Source organism: Tursiops truncatus, chromosome 6 (genome assembly GCF_011762595.2).
Source record: "Tursiops truncatus isolate mTurTru1 chromosome 6, mTurTru1.mat.Y, whole genome shotgun sequence".
NCBI lineage: Eukaryota > Metazoa > Chordata > Mammalia > Artiodactyla > Delphinidae > Tursiops > Tursiops truncatus.
The window spans coordinates 98,682,097-98,700,204 of NC_047039.1; the positions used below are offsets into that span (position 1 = coordinate 98,682,097).

Consider the following 18,108-nt stretch of genomic DNA (forward strand, 5'->3'; position numbering starts at 1 on the left):
CCAACTGTGTGACCCTGAGCAAGCCCCTGCTCTGAGGCTTGGCCTGACCTGCTATAAAAGGGTGTTAAAATGGACACCTACTTAATAGATTGTCAAGCTTTCAGGAGATGTTAAATGACAACATGTTCTATTAACATTAGTGGGTCACCAGTGTTAGAGCTTTAAGAACAGCTACAAAGTCCTGAGAAACTTCTACGTGTCATATACCAAGCCTGCACTTACCATGGACGCTCCCATATCTGGCAGTGTTTTTATCAGAGGAGGTACTATTGTTACACCCATTTTCCATTTGAGGAAATCAAGGTTCAGAGAGGGCAAGTAGCTAGCCCAAGACCACAAAGTCAGCAAAAGGTTGTCAGACCCAGGTCCAGCTGATCAGCTTCCCCTCTCAGCCATGCTTCCTAATTACTGTAATGGCACAGACCTGCCCTGCATGAGTTTCCTTTACCTGAGATCATCTGCAATGAGGGGAAGGGGGTCTCGTCTCCCCCCACATCTCCTCCCGGGGGCTCTTGAACCATCACAATAAAGCCCCTGGCACAGACACCAACATATTTCACTCCCTATTAAGGGAGGCGGAGACAGGGCAGGCCTCTAGACGCTTCATTAGGGGAACATCAGGACACATATGGACTTCAATAAACCAGGAGCTGAAGAGAGTGTCCATGGGGAGAGCACAGAGAGCCACTCTTGCTGGTGCCCCTGCAGAATTTGAGAGAAGGGAGGGAGGGCTGGGGACATAGAGGGTCAAGGGCAGGAGAGGGTGAGATGGGGATGCTGATTAAGAGCTTTACAGCCAGTGAGGCAGATGCAGGGTCTAGACCCCAGCTTGGCCTCTCCCTAGCTGTGTGACCTTGACCAAACCCCCTTAACTTGATGTACTTCAACATTTCAATCTGTAAGATGGTGATACCAATGCCTGCATGGCGGGGTTTCGTGAGAACTAAATAATAATGTAAAAACTTAGTGGGCTGAGGCTGTGGTTTTCCCACTGCTGGTCTCAATGAGCTGCAGGTGAGTGATTCTCCACCTTTGCTATCGGCAAACATTAGGGGCACAGCCTGCCATAGTGCAGATTCCCCAGAACCCCACACCAGGTGTTCAGCTCTGGCAGACCTGGGGCAGGGCCCAGGAAATTGCCTTTTAAACAAACACCTGAGGTAATTCTTATGTATAGACGAGAGATCTGGCTCCACATCTAGTGAAATACCAGAAGTAAACAGTAGAACTTAATAATATTAGGCAATTTTTCAAGATCCTAATGCACAGAGTGGTAATGCAAGGGCTTTAGAATCAAGACACTTGGTTTCCAATCTTATGTTGCTTATATTGGATGAAATGCGTATCATCTATGGATTTCAACCTCTTACCAGGTAATAAAGACAAACTACCCTACAGAATTATCTTAAGAATTAAGTAAAATAATGCACGTAAAGCTCCCAGCACAATCCCTGGCATACAGTTAGCGCTCAGTATTATTCCTCTACAAACGCGTTTTCACCTTGAGCTTGAAAGGAACTTGCAATAACCCCATAACTGTGGAAACCCAGGGGTGGGAACAGAGGCACAAAAATTTCTTTCTACCTTAATTCCAACCTCACGTTTGTTTAATCAAGCAATTTACAGGGGGCAAAAATAATTTGTGGTTTTAAACGCTTTGATACAAGCAGCAGGCGCTGCAATCATGATAAATCATCTCCGACATATGCCCAGCTCCTCCAAGTGACAGATGACAAACAAAAGCAGGACAAGGTCCTCCATCACAGGCAGAATCATTGAGTTAATGGAAGAATTATTGCCTCTGAAATCCACTCCAGTCCTATTGAGGGGAACGTACCAATTTATCAAAGCCAAATGAACATTAATTGCAGCAGTCTGGTAAGTTTTCCAGCCGCTATGACCTTCATTGAATTTTAATCCAAAACAGATAAGATTTCCTTCCACACAAGAGGAAACAACACAATTAGCCCAAAATGACAGCTAGATTACAAAGCAGGCACACACAAACAATGCATACACATTCACACTCACGCACACACACAGCCCCCAGTGAAAATATCGATCCTGCTTGACTTAAAATTCAGCACCGAGGAGGTGGCAGAGAAAAGGTAAATACAGACAATCACATCTGCATAAACCCCCCTCCCTTCATTCAGGAGAGAGATTTTGGAGGCAGAAGTCAAGATGGAGAAGGTGGCAGGCAGTAATGGAGACAGAATTTCTGTTAACTGCTGTAATTAATGTTATGTCTCATTGGGGAGAGATTAGGAAAAACACAGAGGGAAGGAAGAAAAAACAAGTATTATTTTGCTATTAAAGACACCCTTGAGCTGGGGGACATCAGCAGCAGAAGTCTGAATTGGGTGATTGTTTGACTGTATTGGTAGATTTGCAGACAGCACGATTACCACAATGAACTGAAATATCGTTGTGCTGAACCTGTATGTTTACGGCTCCCACAGCACAGAGTGAGGGGCCATCTACTGAGTGCAGATCACAGCTGGGGGAGGTTTAGAAAGTGTGGTACAGTGGGGGCCACACACACAGAGTCATGAGATCTAGATGGGAAGGCCAGCTCTGTCATTGACCTGCCACATGACATTGACCACGTCACTCTTTGAGACCTACAGCCTTGGTTTCTGTATTTGTTTTCACTCTTTAATGAAGGAGTTGAACTAGAGGAGTTTCAAAGTAGCTGTTTTTGTTTTTTGGGGGGAATCTAAGTCAGAAATGTCTGCTCTCATCACTTCTAAAGAGGATACGCTACCTCCTTCCACAGTCCAAGGGCAGACCTGCATTAACAACATAGAGTCAAGTATTAACTAGATGATTATGAAGATGGGTCCCTAAAAGATCTTTACCCATCCTTGCCCCTGTAAGAACAAATACTATAGAGGAGAGAGATCACTTGGAATCAGAAACTTAACTTTAATTCTGGGGTCGGGCACTGGCTGTGTGATCTTAGAAAAGAGTAGTTTTAACTGTCGAGGCCTTGGTTTTATCATTGGTGAAAGAGGAACAATGACAGTAGCAATATTAATGAAATTGATGATACAACATTTGCGTAGAGTTTACATGTGTGACCTCATTTTAATTCCAGGAGGTAGGAACTATTATTATCACATTTTACAGTGGAGGAAACTGAGGCACGAGGGAGTAACTTAACCATGTCACACTGGGAGGTCAGCCATGAGTCCAGGATCTAACCCAAACAGTCCTGCTCCAGACGCAATAGTCTTTCTGTTTTTAACTCTTTTATACTGAAATAATTATAGACTCACCAGAAGTTGCAACGTTACTACAGAGAGTTCCTGCATAGTCTTCACTCACTTCCCCCTAAAGGTAACATTTCTCACAACAAAATACAGCTGGTCCTCCTTATCTGCAGGTTCTGTATCCATGGGTTCAACCGACCCTCTGTTAGTTGAATCCACATATGCAGAACCCATGGATACGGAGGACCAACTGCACTACATTATTTTATCTAAAGAACTTGAGCATCCATGAATTTTTGTCTCTGTGGGGGTCCTATAACCAACCTCCCATGGATACTGAGAGACAACCGTAGAATAATGAAAACCTGGAAGTTAACAATACAATCCCATCAGCTAAACTACAGACCTATTTGGATTTCACTAGGTTTTCCACCAACGTTTTTTTTTGGGGGGAGGGGGAAGGTGGGGGCCAGGTGTAACCCAGGATCCTACGTGGCATTTAATTTTCGAGTCTCCCTTGTCTTCTCTTATTTGTGACAATTTCTCAGTCTTCCCTGTCTTTCATGATCTTAATACCTTTGAAGAATACTGGTCAGCTATTCTGTAGCATGTCCCTCACTTTGAGTTTATCTCTAATGTTTTCTCATGATTATAATCAAGTTACACCATTTTTTGGCAAGAAAACCAAAGAAACGGCATTGTGCTCTTCTCACTGCATCCTATCAGCTGATTCAGGCTGTCCGTATGTCTTATTCCTGGTGAAGCTAACTTGGGTCACTGGGTTAAGGTGATGCAGTGGGTTGAATGGCAGACCCCCCAGAAAGATATATCCATATCCCAGTGCCCAGAACCTGTGAATATGACCTTATTTTGCAGATGTAAGTAAGCTAGGGGTCTTGCAAGGGGGAGATCATCTTGAATTATCCAGGTGGATCCTCGATCCACTGACACATGTCCTTACGAGAGCCATAGAAGAAAGGACACAGAGGAGAAGGTGAGAGGCAGATGAAAGCAGAAATTGGAGTCAAGTAGCCACAAGCCAAGGAAGCATGGAGCCACCATAAACTAGAAGAGGCGAAAGGAATGGATCCTCCCCTAGAGCCCCGGAGAGCACGCAGCCCTGCCGACCCCTTGATTTTGGACTTCTGGTCTCCAAAACTGGAAAAGCATCAACATCAGTTTCTGTTGTTTGAAGCCCCTCAGTGTTTGGTAATTGGTTATAGCAGCCCTAGGAAGTTAATGCAAGTGGTATCTGCCAGACTGTCCCACTGTAAAGTCACCATTTTCTTTTTGTAATTAATACACATCCGAGGGGGTGGGTGGTGGTGTAATTCCTTGAGACTGCAAATGTCCTGCTGCTTCTTGAAGTTTCACCCATTAATTTTAGTATACATGGGTGGATCTTGTTGGTAGTAATTATTACAGTGGTGACGGTCTAATGGTGACTTTCTAGTTCCCTCTTTCCTCTACATTTATTAATTGGAATTCCACTGTAAGAAAGAGCTCTCTCTTCTATCCCATTTATTTATTAGTCAATTATTTATATCAGTATTTTAGAGTCAATATTCTTAATAACTCTTGCCCAGCTTAGCTCTAAGGATGTTTTCCAAGGCCAAGCCCAACAGTGAATTAGAAAGGAATTTTTAGGAGGCAAAAGGAAAAGAAAGGGATCTTCTCTGAGCACTGTTCTAGGACACTTCATGTGTCTTTTATCATTTATTTCTCCCCTGAGCCCCATGAATGAGAGATTCACAGCCTCACTGGAAAATAAGCCTCAGGGGAAAGTAAGAATCAGAGAAGTTCAGGAATATATCTGAGGTCAAACAGCAATACGGGAAAGAGTACAATTTGAATGCACAGCTGTCTGTCTCCAAACACACGCTACTTCCACCAAACCAAGCTGCCTCCTGAAGATGGGGAGAGGGGACAAAGGGGAGTTAAGTGAAGCAGGAAGTGGAAGCCCACTAATGAACCCAAGGGAAGCCCACCTTGATCTTCACTGAGGATAGACTCAGAACATGCGGGAAGGGGAGTAAACAGTGGGAACATGGCACCCCACTTGTACACACACCCCATTCATTCATTCCCTGTTGCTAGAACACCATACGAAAGCCCTGGGTTCTTGAAGGAAGATGAAATGTGGACAAGAGGCTGGAGGAAAGCAGGTGGGGCGTGACCATGGAGAGGACATTCTCCTTGACTTTTCTGCCAACCCATCTGGCCCCTCCCCGTGTTGCCCCTCTGCAGTCTCTGGATCCCCCCCACCCTCCAGGACTCGGCACTGCAGCTTCACCCACCTCAACCTCCCCTGCCTCTTCTCAGATCCGCTGGTCCCGAAGTCCCGCCTCAGAGCCTCCCCGTCTCTGCTGGATGTTGCCCCATCTTCCGGACTTCCTCCTCAGCCTCTGCCTTGTTCCTAGCACCCCACCCTTCACCCTGTCAGTCCACCCTCCAAAGCTCTTTCTGGGGATCCCAGTCTATCTGGTCCCTCTCAGTCTGCTGTTTCTCTTTCCCTGTTTACTTGTCTCTGTGTGGTTTCCTCCATGTCTTTTATTCTGTTTCCTCTTTCCCCACCTCTGCTTCTATTGCTAAATCCTTTTCTGTCTGTTCCTGCCAATTTCCTTTATTTTTCTACATCTCTCTCATTGTCCTTGGCTCCCTCTTTCGGTTTCCTTTGATTTCTCTCTGCCGCTGGTAGTTTCTACACATCTAGTATACAACAGTTGCTCAATAAATACTGGTGGATGTCTGTTTTTCCTGTCTATCTCTTTGCTCCTCCCCCTTATGCAGATTTTTTTCTTATATACATTCCCATCTTGCATTTCTTTTTGACCAGAAGGCTCAAAGGAACGGCCTCCAGGCCCCCTTCCTGAGATGTATATCCAGGATGCCTTTGTCAGCCTTCTCCAGCTGGGCTTCATTGTTGGCCCAGAAGAATGGAGTAGGGATGGAGAAGGTCCATTTTCTGGCCTCATTTTTCTCCATCTGTAACATGAGGCATGGTCTCATCTAACTGCTATCTGCAATCATTCGCGTGCCCATTCTCCATATAGGACCGTACACCCCTGCCAATGGCTTGGCCACACGATGTGCTCTGGCCCACAGAATGTGAGAGAACCCATGTCTAAGCATTTGCTTTAAGAGCCATCCTAGATTTCTGCCTGCTGTCTTGCTCATTGCCATGAAAACCAAATGTCTCAGACTGGGGCTCCCCTTCAGCCACAGTCCCAGCAGGCGAAGACAAGCAGATCTGGGCCACCGTGACTGCAGCTGCTGACACGTAACGTGCATGAGAAATAAAGCATTGTTTGGTCAGTCACTGAGGTTCAAGTGATTTGTTCACAGAAAAGGCAAGCAAAAGCTGACATCTCAAGAACTGGATTCTGCAAGGTCTAAGGTGTTTTCGGCTCCAACGTTCCAACCACACTGTATAGTTCTGCTGCTTTGGGGGGGAACCTAGCCAAGTGCTTTCATGTGCACTATCTCAGTTCAATGTTTTGATTCTAATTTTATTTCCATTTGGCAGATGACCAATCACGAAGCTCAGAGAGGTGACGGTTTGTCCAAATCTCTGCAGCTGGTACAAGGTACAGTCTTTAACGTGAAACCAGGCCTCCTGACACCACCTCAGGCTCATTCCATCAATACTTCCCTAAGCTGCATCCCTAAATGTCGTGGGAGATAAGCCATATTTCCTTTAGGACAGAAGCCATGGCTTATTCTCCTAATCTTCCCATTAGCCTAGCTAGAGACTCTGTGGGATTTTAATCCTTGTTGTTGAGGCAAGCCATGGCCAAGCTTCAAGGTACATATGATTTACATTTTTAAAAACTAAAAAAATGCATTTGTGATTTTAAAAATTTCACTTTCTGGGGAAACAAAAAAAGTAAATGGGATTCACGAGGTATGGCATACATATAAAATGTACTTGGGATATTTGTACGTCCCAACTTCATCATGTCTTGGCAACAGATATAAGCTTGAGGATCTCAACTTACAGATGGGGATACTAAGGCTAAGAAGGGAGTGTGACCTGCTCAAGGTCATAGAGCACATGAGGGGCAGGGCTGCGACAGCTGAGTCCCAGGCCAGGGGTTTTTGTGCTATGTGTATCACATGATTTTCCTACCACTGCTGCCACCTTTTTAAAAATATTCCTCTTAGTCAAGATGTTTCCCCTTCTACTCTGCCTGCACTCTGAAAAGCTTTGGGTTCTCCCACCTTGGTGGCCCTGGGCATCCTTCATTAATATCACTTATAAATAACACAGCAATAGCACTTATTGTTATTTCTTGAATTGTGTCTCCCCAAAAAAGATATGTTGGACTCCAAATCCCCAGTACCTCAGAATGTGACCTTACATGGAGACTGGATCTCTACATATAGAGGTAGTAATCAAGTTATGATGGTGTCATTACGGTGGGCCTCAATCCAATGTAACCAGTGTTCTATAAAAAGGAGAAAATTTGGACACAGAGATAGACACCCACACAGGGAGAATGCCAGGAAGAACAGGGTTATCTTGCCACAAGCCCAGGTGCCGTAAGAAGCTAGGGGAGGGGTCTGGAACAGATCCACATCTTGGCCTGCCCACAGCTTGATCTCAGATTTCTAGCCTACAGGACGGTGAGGCAGTAAAGTTCTGTTGTTTAAGTCACTCAGTTTATGGTGCATTGTGATGGCAGCCCTAGGAAACATACACTTGTAAAAAGCAGAGTCTGAACACTTATGACGACCTGACTCTGTGTCAGGCTCTAGCATATGTGCTTTATGTGTATCATCTTAGGTGATCCTCACAACAGCATTCTTTGGCAGGTATTTCCACCCTCACTCCATTGTAGATGAGGAAATGGAAGAAGCAGAGGGAAGGGCCATGCCCAAGTCACATGGCCGGTAAGTCAGTGACGAACCTTGGGATACCAGGTCCACAGGGCTTGCGTGGTAGTTACATTCTCTATGCCTACATGTTCTCAAAAGTAGAACAGGAGTAATAATGACATCTATTGATTTAGGATTATCGTAAGGATTAAATGAGTTAACAATCTGTCAATGACTATAACACTAACTAAGCATTATAACAGTGCTTGTGAGCATTATTTTAAGACTCTTCGCTGTCTTGACTATTTTCTCATACATTTTCTAGTCAGTTATTGTTTATCTTAACATATGATCCCCAAAAGTAAACACAATATTTCAAGTCTCACCTAGAACCTTCTAAAACTAGTTGCTCGGAAAACTCATTTTTCATGAATACAACTTAAAACGTAGGACCGCTTTTAATGATCAAATCCCACAGAGCTGGCGTGTTCTGAGCCTGTGGTTGACTTTTTAGAGCCTTTTGCTTTTTTATTTTTTTCTACCAGATAGGATTTTCATTGTTGGGTTTAGTGGGCAAGTAAAGCATTGCATGATGGAGTGATTAAATCAATAAACTAAGGAATGCATGATATGCTGTGAATGAATAAATGCAATGACTGGGGAAATGATCTAAAGCCATTTTTCACAGAAAGCTTTAAAATGTACTATCCCCATATCACACAGATCCTTTAGACAAAGCTACTGATTGAGAATGGTAATAATAATTTCTTAGATTTATGGGGCAGTTTATAATCCTCAAAGTGTTTTTCTATATATTATGCCATAGAATCATAGATCTTCAAGTTTGAAGGAATACAGTAGTCATCTAATTTAACTATTATTCCTCTCAAAGTCCTGACAAATACGGCTTCTAGCCTTTGCTTGCATACCCCCAAAGACAAGGACCTCACTACCCTCTGACTCAGTCCCCTCCATTTCTGGAGAGTTCAGACACTTTGGAAGCCTGGTCCTTTCTAAGCCCTCCTCACTGGGGCCCACCAGTACAAATCTGTGGCATTTTCTGTGGAATGGTCCCTTTGAAAGAAACATGTCCTCAAGGTCTTCTCTTCTCACTCATCAAATCAAACATTTCCTTTCATCCCTTTGCTCAAAACATTGTGGCAACAATATTCACCACTGTTGTCACTACAGTTAACATGGTAATGACAGCTACCACTTCGTGAGCACTTACTGAATTTCAGGCACTGCACCATGCAGAATCATGCCCAAGAGCAAAGATTCTTATTAATTTGTGCAGAGTGGAGTTGGAATCTCAGCTCTGGTACTCATTGGTGATGTGAACTTCAGCTGGTTATAAAATCTCACTAGCTCCCAGGTTCTTCATCTGTAAATGAGGGACAGGAACAGTATCCATCTTATAGAGGAACCAGAACAATTAAATGGAATGCTGCAGGTACCACACCTAGACTGTGCCTGGCATTCAGAAAGTCCTCAGTGAGGGTAGCCATTGTTTTTATTATGCGTGTGTGACCTCATTCAGTACTTAGAAACAAATCTGAGAATTAGGAAATATTATTCCTGTTTTACGAATGATGAGGTTGATTTGGCCAAGGTCATAACGCCAGCAACAGAGATACTGTTTAACCTTGGAGTTGACTCCCAAGTCATAACCCCCCTTAACACACCCATAGATTCCACATAAGGTGGGAGTCTTTGTATTAATTTGTCCATAACATTTTATAATTTAAGTCAGCAACTAATTCAGGGAGAAGAGAAATGATGGTCTGCTTTACAGATTAAGAGCAGAGGATCTGGAGGGAGGGAGACGCAAGACATATGGGAACATATGTATATGTATAACTGATTCACTTTGTTATAAAGCAGAAACTAACACACCATTGTAAAGCAATTATACCCCAATAAAGATGTTAAAAACAAAAAAAAAGAGCAGAGGATCTGGAGTCTGCCGCTATAGAACTAAATATTGGTTTTACCATTTAACCTTAACCAACTCACACCAATAGCTATTGATATCATTAACATCTCAGGTTCCACATCTATGAAGTAAACATAACAAGAGTATCCACCTTAAAATCTGTTGTAAGGATTAAATTTAATAATGCATGTAAAACAAAATGTGGAACACTAGCTGGGATGTAGTGAATACTCAGTAAATGTCAGGTATTGTGAATATTTCTCTAGATCAGATAGCAAGATAGCAGCAAAAAGAAGACTCAATCCAATGTCTCCTTACTCCTACATTAGAGTCCTTTAAAATTGCTGCACCGGTAGTAGTAATAGCCACCTTTACTGTATACCCACAATGTGCCAGACTAGATACTAGGTACGATTTATATATTTCTTCCACTCTTCTCAATAACCCTGTGAGACTGGTATGATCAGTTGTTTCATAGGTAAACTGAGACTCAAAGAGGTGATGGAACTCCCAAGAGTAAAACCATCAGGAAGCAGGAAGCAAGAAAGACCATGCCTTCCGAACCTCTGCTCTGTTCTCTGCATCCACCGTGCCCCCTGCATGGCTGAGGCAGGCACGGGACTGCTCTGAGTAGCTGAAGTCGGGCTGCAGACTAGATGAATGACCCTCTACTTTCTTCCTCTGCCCAGGGTTTCACCGAGTACCTCTTTGTTGCCTGACTCTTGGGATATTAATAGCCAGATGATGTAACCTTCTGGGATAAAGTAGATGCTCAACTCAGGGCTTAACAAGCCCAAAAGGGCATGCTGGTTCCACTCCAGTACGCGTGGATTGTAGCAGGTGCCAGTGACTGAGCTGGAACTGGTTGCCCTGCATGGGTGGGCAGGATATTTATGCTGAGGAAAGTGGATGGAAAACATTGACTCTGACCTCCAGGTTTCTCTGAGATTTGACTGGATGATTTGGTCTTCTCACAACACCATCTCAGATCTTCACCGAAGATGATAACAATGCAAAGTCTGACAGAGGGAGAGTCACGGTGTCCTGAGTAGCCCCGTGAAATGAGTTTGGAATCTTGGAAAAGCCTGGGCCCAGAAGTGCTTTCTTGTTAGCCACGCAGCCTTAGGCAAGTCAGTTAAACTCACTGAATCTCAGATTTTTCATCTGTGAAATGGAAAGGCAGGTCCCAGCCACCATGAATGCCATTTTAAATGTTTAGGATTTAAAAATCTAAAAGATTCAAGATTTGTCTTAAAAATTAAAAAGATTGGTAAGGCGGGAGTGGGGAGAACCAAACACTCTTTTTGTTCTTGCTGAATTATCTGCGGCCAGAACGGCAAGGACAGAGTCTGAGCCATGGAGAGGTCTGTCCTCCTGGCCAAGCCCCACTGTCTGGCTGGGGGTCCTGGACAAGTCCTAGTCTGTATTTGGACCTCAGTTTATCCATCTGTGAAATGAATGGGTATAATACATCAGCACGTCTCCATAATAAAAGTGTGCCTAATAATAAAAGCTAATGCCCTTGTATGCCAAGTTCCTCTGATACAAGTGCTCCGATACACAGTAAGTATTAGTATAATCCTCATTTTTATAGATGACAAAACATGGCATAGATGGGTTAAATACTTTACCCAACATCACCCAGAGTGCTAAGTGGCAGAGTGAAACTTTACACCCAGGCACTCGGGCTCAGGTATCTATGCTTATAGCCATGTCATCCTACCTCTATGTAGAGGGCAGGGTTCTCTGAGGCATGTCCCGCCTCTGAGAGGCTGGGCTGCCATCAACGGATGCAAAGGGGACCAAAGTTTCCTGGACAGGACTGTGTGCTGAGGGTAAGGTGAGGACAGGAAAGATCAAGATTTGGGAGCACTGAAGGGGGAAAGAATGGGTGGGACCACAAGGTGGTAGCCTTGGGCCACTCCAGCTTGCGGGCAGGGAGGGTCTAGAGACTGGCAACCTCCACACCACCTACTCCACCAGCCACATCCTGAATTACAGGGAACTGGAGCGACATCTGGGTCTCAGTGAGTTCTTCTTTCCAAGCTAAACTCACTGAGCAGAAAAAAGTAAGAAACACCTTCAGTCTTTGGGGAGAGGTCTGATTTCACTAACACTAACACTGGGCATGGAAGCAGAGAAAGGCCATGCAGGACTCACTGATCATTGAGATAATACTGTCTGGGTCACTGGGTTATGGGAAGGACGTAGGTGAGTAAACGCCATGTCGAACAGAAAATGCTTAATAAATATTAGTTCAAAGCGAGTCTCACTCAGACTAAAAGAAGAGCCGTCATGCCCGTCAGCTGGTGCCCCGGGCCCTCTGAGGAACTCGGCAAGTACCCTGAGAGGGTGCTTACAAACTTGCAACCCAGACTTAGCATGCAGGCATCCACTTGGCTTGGCGTGTGGCTGCATCACTCGCTAAATATAAAAATGGGAAAAGTCTATCACACTCATTCCATGAATAACACAAAGGCCTTGATTTGTTCCTCCACGTGACGAGCATGCGTTAGGTCCAAATTTAACGTCGCTGTCTGGCTGGGGTATGTGTGTGTTTTTCCAAAAAGAGAACATTTCCAGGCACTTACTCAGCCCTAATGAGAATGTCTAATGCACAGTGCAGGTTGAAGAGGGACCAGGAGAACAGAGACCAAAAGGCAAGACCTGCTCCATTGTAGGCTCTTGGTAAGTACTGTTGACCATTGAATGGAAGGAAGAAATGAAGGGCTGGGTTAGAGCCCTATTTTGCTGAGTGGCCTTAGGTCAATCACTCTGCCTCTCTGAGCCCTACCTTTCTCACACATAGGCTGGGAATAACTTTTCCTACCCTCTTGCATCTGGCAGAGCTGTGCTAAAGGTAAAAAGGGGAAAATAACGTAAGAACGGCTTCAGGAGTGAAAGCACTAGAGGGATGTCAGCTGTAGCTATTATCTGATCTCTTCTTGAGCCAGTTAGACCCCGTACATTCTGCACATTGCATTTTTTTCTATCTACTGTGCAAAGCCATTAATTACAGCTTTTCTAATACATCATTAATGTGAATCTACATACACTTTACCATTCAGGTGATTTCTGTCCTAGCATGCTTTTCTGGGGAGGCAGCAGCCTCAGAGTGTTCCAGACCCTGGGGCCAACAGGCAACAGATCTCTATGTGTCCATAACTTCATGTCTAACATGGAAGTGACATGTCTGACTTCTTGGTGAGAATGCAATGAAATCATGTCCATGAATGTGCCTGGTGCAGTGCTTCACACATGGTAGATAGTCAAAAAATTCTTGCATTGAGAGAGAGAGAGTGTAGAGGACATAGTTCAGTTTTTGTAGCCAGATACACATGGGTTCAAATACCCAAGAGCAGCTCCATCTCTTCCTAGCTATGTGACCTTGGGTAAGTTTCTCTACCCCTCTGACTCAGTATTCACAGCTATAAAGTGAGGATGATGGGGGGGGGCTTTGGTGTGTGACAGCCCCGGCTATGCCCAGTCCAGCTCCAGGGACCACCATGCACGGTCTACACTGCAGGGGGTGTTGTGAGAGTTAAAGCACCTGGCACATCAAGGGCACTTGGGGAAGGGCAGCCCCGTTCTAATTTTGTTTGTTCTGTCATTCTTGGAACGGCCGGTTGTGGAGCGCTGAAACTCAGCCCTCGGCAAAGCAGGTCAAGCACGTGACAGATGTTAAACAGCTGTTCCCAGAGATGTCGGCCAAAAGGCCAAGGAGTTGCAGACCCTTTATTTTCTCCTCTGAAGCACAATTAGTTTGTCACAGCTGACAGATGATGGATGAGTATGCCTCAGTCCAAGTGACACCGTGGGATCCATCCGACCTTCTGTTTATCATTCTAACCTCTCACACTTGGCCAGCTCCTTCCCTCCACCTGCTGGCCATCCACTGCCTCCTGCCACAGTCTCTCCACTCGCCCTTCCCTTTACCTACCCCCCAAAGCCCCCACTGCATTCCCACTCACTCACCATCACAGAAATGTGGAGGATGTGCATCTGCTCCTCTACAATCTCTGAGGGCTCCTGGAGGGTGGGGGCGGTGGCCCGGGCCAGCTGCCCAGAGCTGCTCATGGAGACGTGGAAGTACAAGGTGCCGTTCTCCAGCCACTGCTGTCTCCAGTGCACCAGCGAGATGTCCGCTGCCGTGCCTGACATCTCTGCAAGACAAGACCCAAGGTGCTGGGTGAGCGGCAGGTCTGGCCTCAGCGCTCCAGGGAGGAGAGGGGCCACATGTATTCAGGAGCTCTGAAGGCACCTACCTGTACCAGGATGCCTCTCCCCACATGGAGACTCTGAGCCAGAGATCATCACTTCCATTTACAGATGAGTCAACTGTAGCCAAGGTTATCCCCAAACAACAGAGTGGCAGAGGCAGGATTTGAACCCAGGTCTGCCTGGTGCCCTTTTGATACCAGCACGCATGATAAGGTATTCATTCTACTCCAACAGTGGAGGCGAACTAAGCAAGAGGTGAACGTGCTTACGTTCTTCTGAGGCCACGGAACTATAAGAAGGTGAAGGAAGGACATTTCTGAAGAGTGGGAGTTCAGAGTGCGAACTCTTCAGAAGCTGAGTTGGAAATGCTCATGGCGGAAATGCAGAACCTCATAGCCGGGAAGGCCCAAAAGAGCATCTGGCCCAGCTGAGGTTCCTCAGGATCAGCCTTTAAGGGAAAGGAGCCTGGCAAGTGGGCTGTTCTGAGCCATCTCTCCTGCTTCAGTCAGAGCCACTCCATTTTCTCCCTCATATTGTGTATACTGTACTCTCAAGCCAGGAAGTACTGGCAGGCACAAAGGTTTCCATGGCTTAAAAATACTTCAAAACCCTCTTTCCTACTTCAATGTTCTCATATACCCAACGGGAAGTTAGGACTTTCTAGTCAATTGTAAGGTCACCTGACTTGAACTTCCTAACTCTTGCCTCTATGCTGTTTTTCCCTCTGAAAATGCTTTAAAAATAATAAGTATCACTTTAATAGTACTTCCAGTCAATGTCATTGTACCAATATAGCTTCTTATTAAGAAGGGTGAGAGCATACAGTACCAAAAGCATCCTTGCAGTGGGATCATACAACCTTTTCCTAGTGCTGTCTGCTAAAGGGATGTGTCCCTGAAAATATTTTGAAGGGCAAGGCCTATCAGTGTGTCCTGTGAATGAAGGGGAAGGGTGATGGGGTTGGTGAATTATCAGATCTTTCCTCAAGTGAGAGTTACTGTAGGAAACAGAGGCAATCAATCCATCAATAGACAAGTGGCCTTAACAGCGTCTAACGCTTGGACTTCTGGACGGAGCTACAGAGCTGACCTAGAGACAGTATTTCTACAGTCCCCACAGACCTCAAGTACATGCACACAGACATGAGCTTGGGGAGGACTGATGAGGAAGACGAGTTAGAACTTCTTATCTAGTCAGCTCAACCCATGCCCACGGCAGCCCCCATCACACCTGGTGACACTGAATGAGTCACCTTGAGATGAGATGATGATATTTGCTCACCAAATTCTACTGAATTATTCTTATATGGTCCATTCCCAGTAGACTCTAACTCCTTCAATTTCACAATCAAAAGTCCTTAGGGTGGCTTCCCTGGTGGCGCAGTGGTTGAGAATCCGCCTGCCGATGCAGGGGACACGGGTTCGAGCCCTGGTCTGGGACGATCCCACATGCCGCGGAGCAACTGGGCCCGTGAGCCCCAACTACTGAGCCTGTGCGTCTGGAGCCTGTGCTCCACAACAAGAGAGGCCGCGACAGTGAGAGGCCCGCGCACCGCGATGAAGAGTGGCCCCCGCTTGCTGCAACTAGAGAAAGCCCTCGCACAGAAATGAGGACCCAACACAGCCAAAAATAATTAATTTAAAAAAAAGAAAAAGTTACTCATGTTCTTTGGAAAAAAAAAGTCCTTAGGGGAAGAGCATCTGGCCCTTAATAAGTGCTATAAAAAGTTAGCTATTAGCATTTATGATCATTATTATTATTAATAGGGACAGGGTCTAATGCACCCTTCAGACGCTCTTGAGACATTCCTGATTGCCTGCTTTCTCTCCCACTCTTCATCCAGTCCATCAGGAAATCCTTCAAAAGGCATCTGCAATGCAACCCTTCTCAGCTCCTCTACCGCAAGCCACCTGGGCCAAGACACCCACCCTCCTCTCTTGCCTGCCTTCCGGCAAGGGCTCTTCAACTTGACTCTTTTCTTCCACCCTTGCCTCTTCTGTCTACGCTCAACCAGAAGACAGAAGAATCCTGCCACAGCATAAGTCAGCTCACGTCACCACTCTGCTCTAAACCAACAGCCTCCCACCTCATCCCAAGGCAAAGACAAAGTGGCTGGAATATAGTAGGTTATGAGTCCAAGTGAAAACCTGCTTGGGCTTCCCTTGCTGCAGTAAGAGTGGAGGAGGGCTGAGATCATCTCAGGAGTACATCGGCTCCTAGAACTTAGGCCCCAAAGGGCCCCCAGAGCACACTGTCTGGCCCCAGGGAGGAGACTGGCTGGGAGCCTAGTCTATGAAGCACGTCTCTCCCCAGCACCTCCTCTCCCCAGCCTCCCAGCCTCAGCATCGGAGGACGTGGCAGAAGCTTCTCTGGCAGCCAGCCAGCTGGGCCAAGGCAACGTGAAGACATTATGGTGAATGGCCTTGCTCAGTGCCTTTGCTCGTTTTTCTCTCTGTGCATCAAAGCCAGAACCAGACGTCCAGGGAACCCAGCGCTGGGATTTGCCTCTGGAAATTGTTGTCTCTCATTAAGCAGCTCAAGAAGGAGGATCTGTGTGCTGTCAGCTGGGCAGGCACTTACTGTGCTAAGAGTCCCTGAAATGGCACCGGCAGAGAGCCCCAAGGCAGGCCACATCTGGTTGACACAGCCTGGTACAGAAGCAGGTAGAGGAAGCGGAGGAATCCTTCCTGAAATCTGCACCCCTTACTTCTGGAGCTCTCCCCACCTGTGCCTGCAACCCCACCATTAAAGGAGCTTGCCGCCATCCCCGTGATCAGATTAGAAAACAGAGGGTCACGCAGGGTTAGTCACTTGCTTAAGGTCACTGGTGAACTGGTACCCAGCTGGACCCAGTGGATTTCCAGTCTATATAATTTCTACTATGCCAGTTGCTCTTATAACATCTCCTTTTACTTGACTAAATTAGCCCATAAACCAATTGAGCTCTTTGTTTGCTACGGGGATGAGTGCACAGTCAGCAGACAGTAAACGCTGAATGGTAATAGCAGTGTGTGAAACACAGTAAATATTGAATCACAAGAACAGCTCTGGCCTTACTCTATTACAAAGAGGGAAAAAAAAAACAAACTATTGCTGGGAGGGGAGATGGGGCATGAAACCTCAGAGGGAAAACTGCCTCAGCGGAAGCAGAAGGTCTTGGTCATTTGTTCTCTCATTCATTCATTTATTCATGTGTTTCTTTGTTTAGACACTCAACACACCTTACTGAGGACTTACTCAATAGCAGGTGGCTTAGTAGCTTGGAATCTGGAGTGAAATGAGACATAGCTTTGCCTTCGGGAAGCCCACAGTCCTTTAATGGCAGAAATTCTACCCCTGCCCCATGTCACTGTCCACACATGTGCACACTTTCCATTTAATGTGACCCAGGACACCATGCGGCATCCTGATCCACCTCTCACATCATCTGCTCATAGCATACCCCAGCTCTACAGGAATTACAACTACTCCTCACACAGGCCAGGCTTCCTCTTGTCTCAGCACATACAGACTTTCTGTCCAGTGTCTCTGGAACTCTCCACCCAAAGCCCGCAAGCTGGCTTCTTCTCAGCCTTTGTCTCTCAGTCCAACTAACACCTACTCAGAGAGGCCATGCCACTCTTACGTAAAGTACTCCTCTCCAAAACTATAATTCGAAAAGATCCATGCACCCCTATGTTCATAGCAGCATTCTTTACAATAGCCAAGACGTGGAAGAAATCTAAGTGCCCATTGATAGATGAATGGATAAAGAAGATGTGGTACATATCCACAAAGGAATATTACTCAGCCATTAAAAGAAGGAAATAATGCCATTTGCAGCAACATGGATGGACATAGCGATTATCATACTAACTGAAGTAAGCCAAAGACAAATATCCTACAGCACTGCTTATATATGGAATCTAAAATTAAAAA

The 18,108-nt window shown here is 45.6% G+C and overlaps 1 protein-coding gene across 1 annotated transcript in view; it reads right to left on the reverse strand.

Moving 5' to 3' along the window:
- ASTN2 (astrotactin 2) overlaps positions 1-18,108 on the reverse strand; it is a 986,509-nt gene that overhangs the window by 823,849 nt on the left and 144,552 nt on the right. The window contains exon 2 of the mRNA XM_033858475.2: positions 13,945-14,132. Coding sequence (XP_033714366.2) covers positions 13,945-14,132 — 188 coding nt within the window. The remainder of the gene's footprint in view (positions 1-13,944; positions 14,133-18,108) is intronic.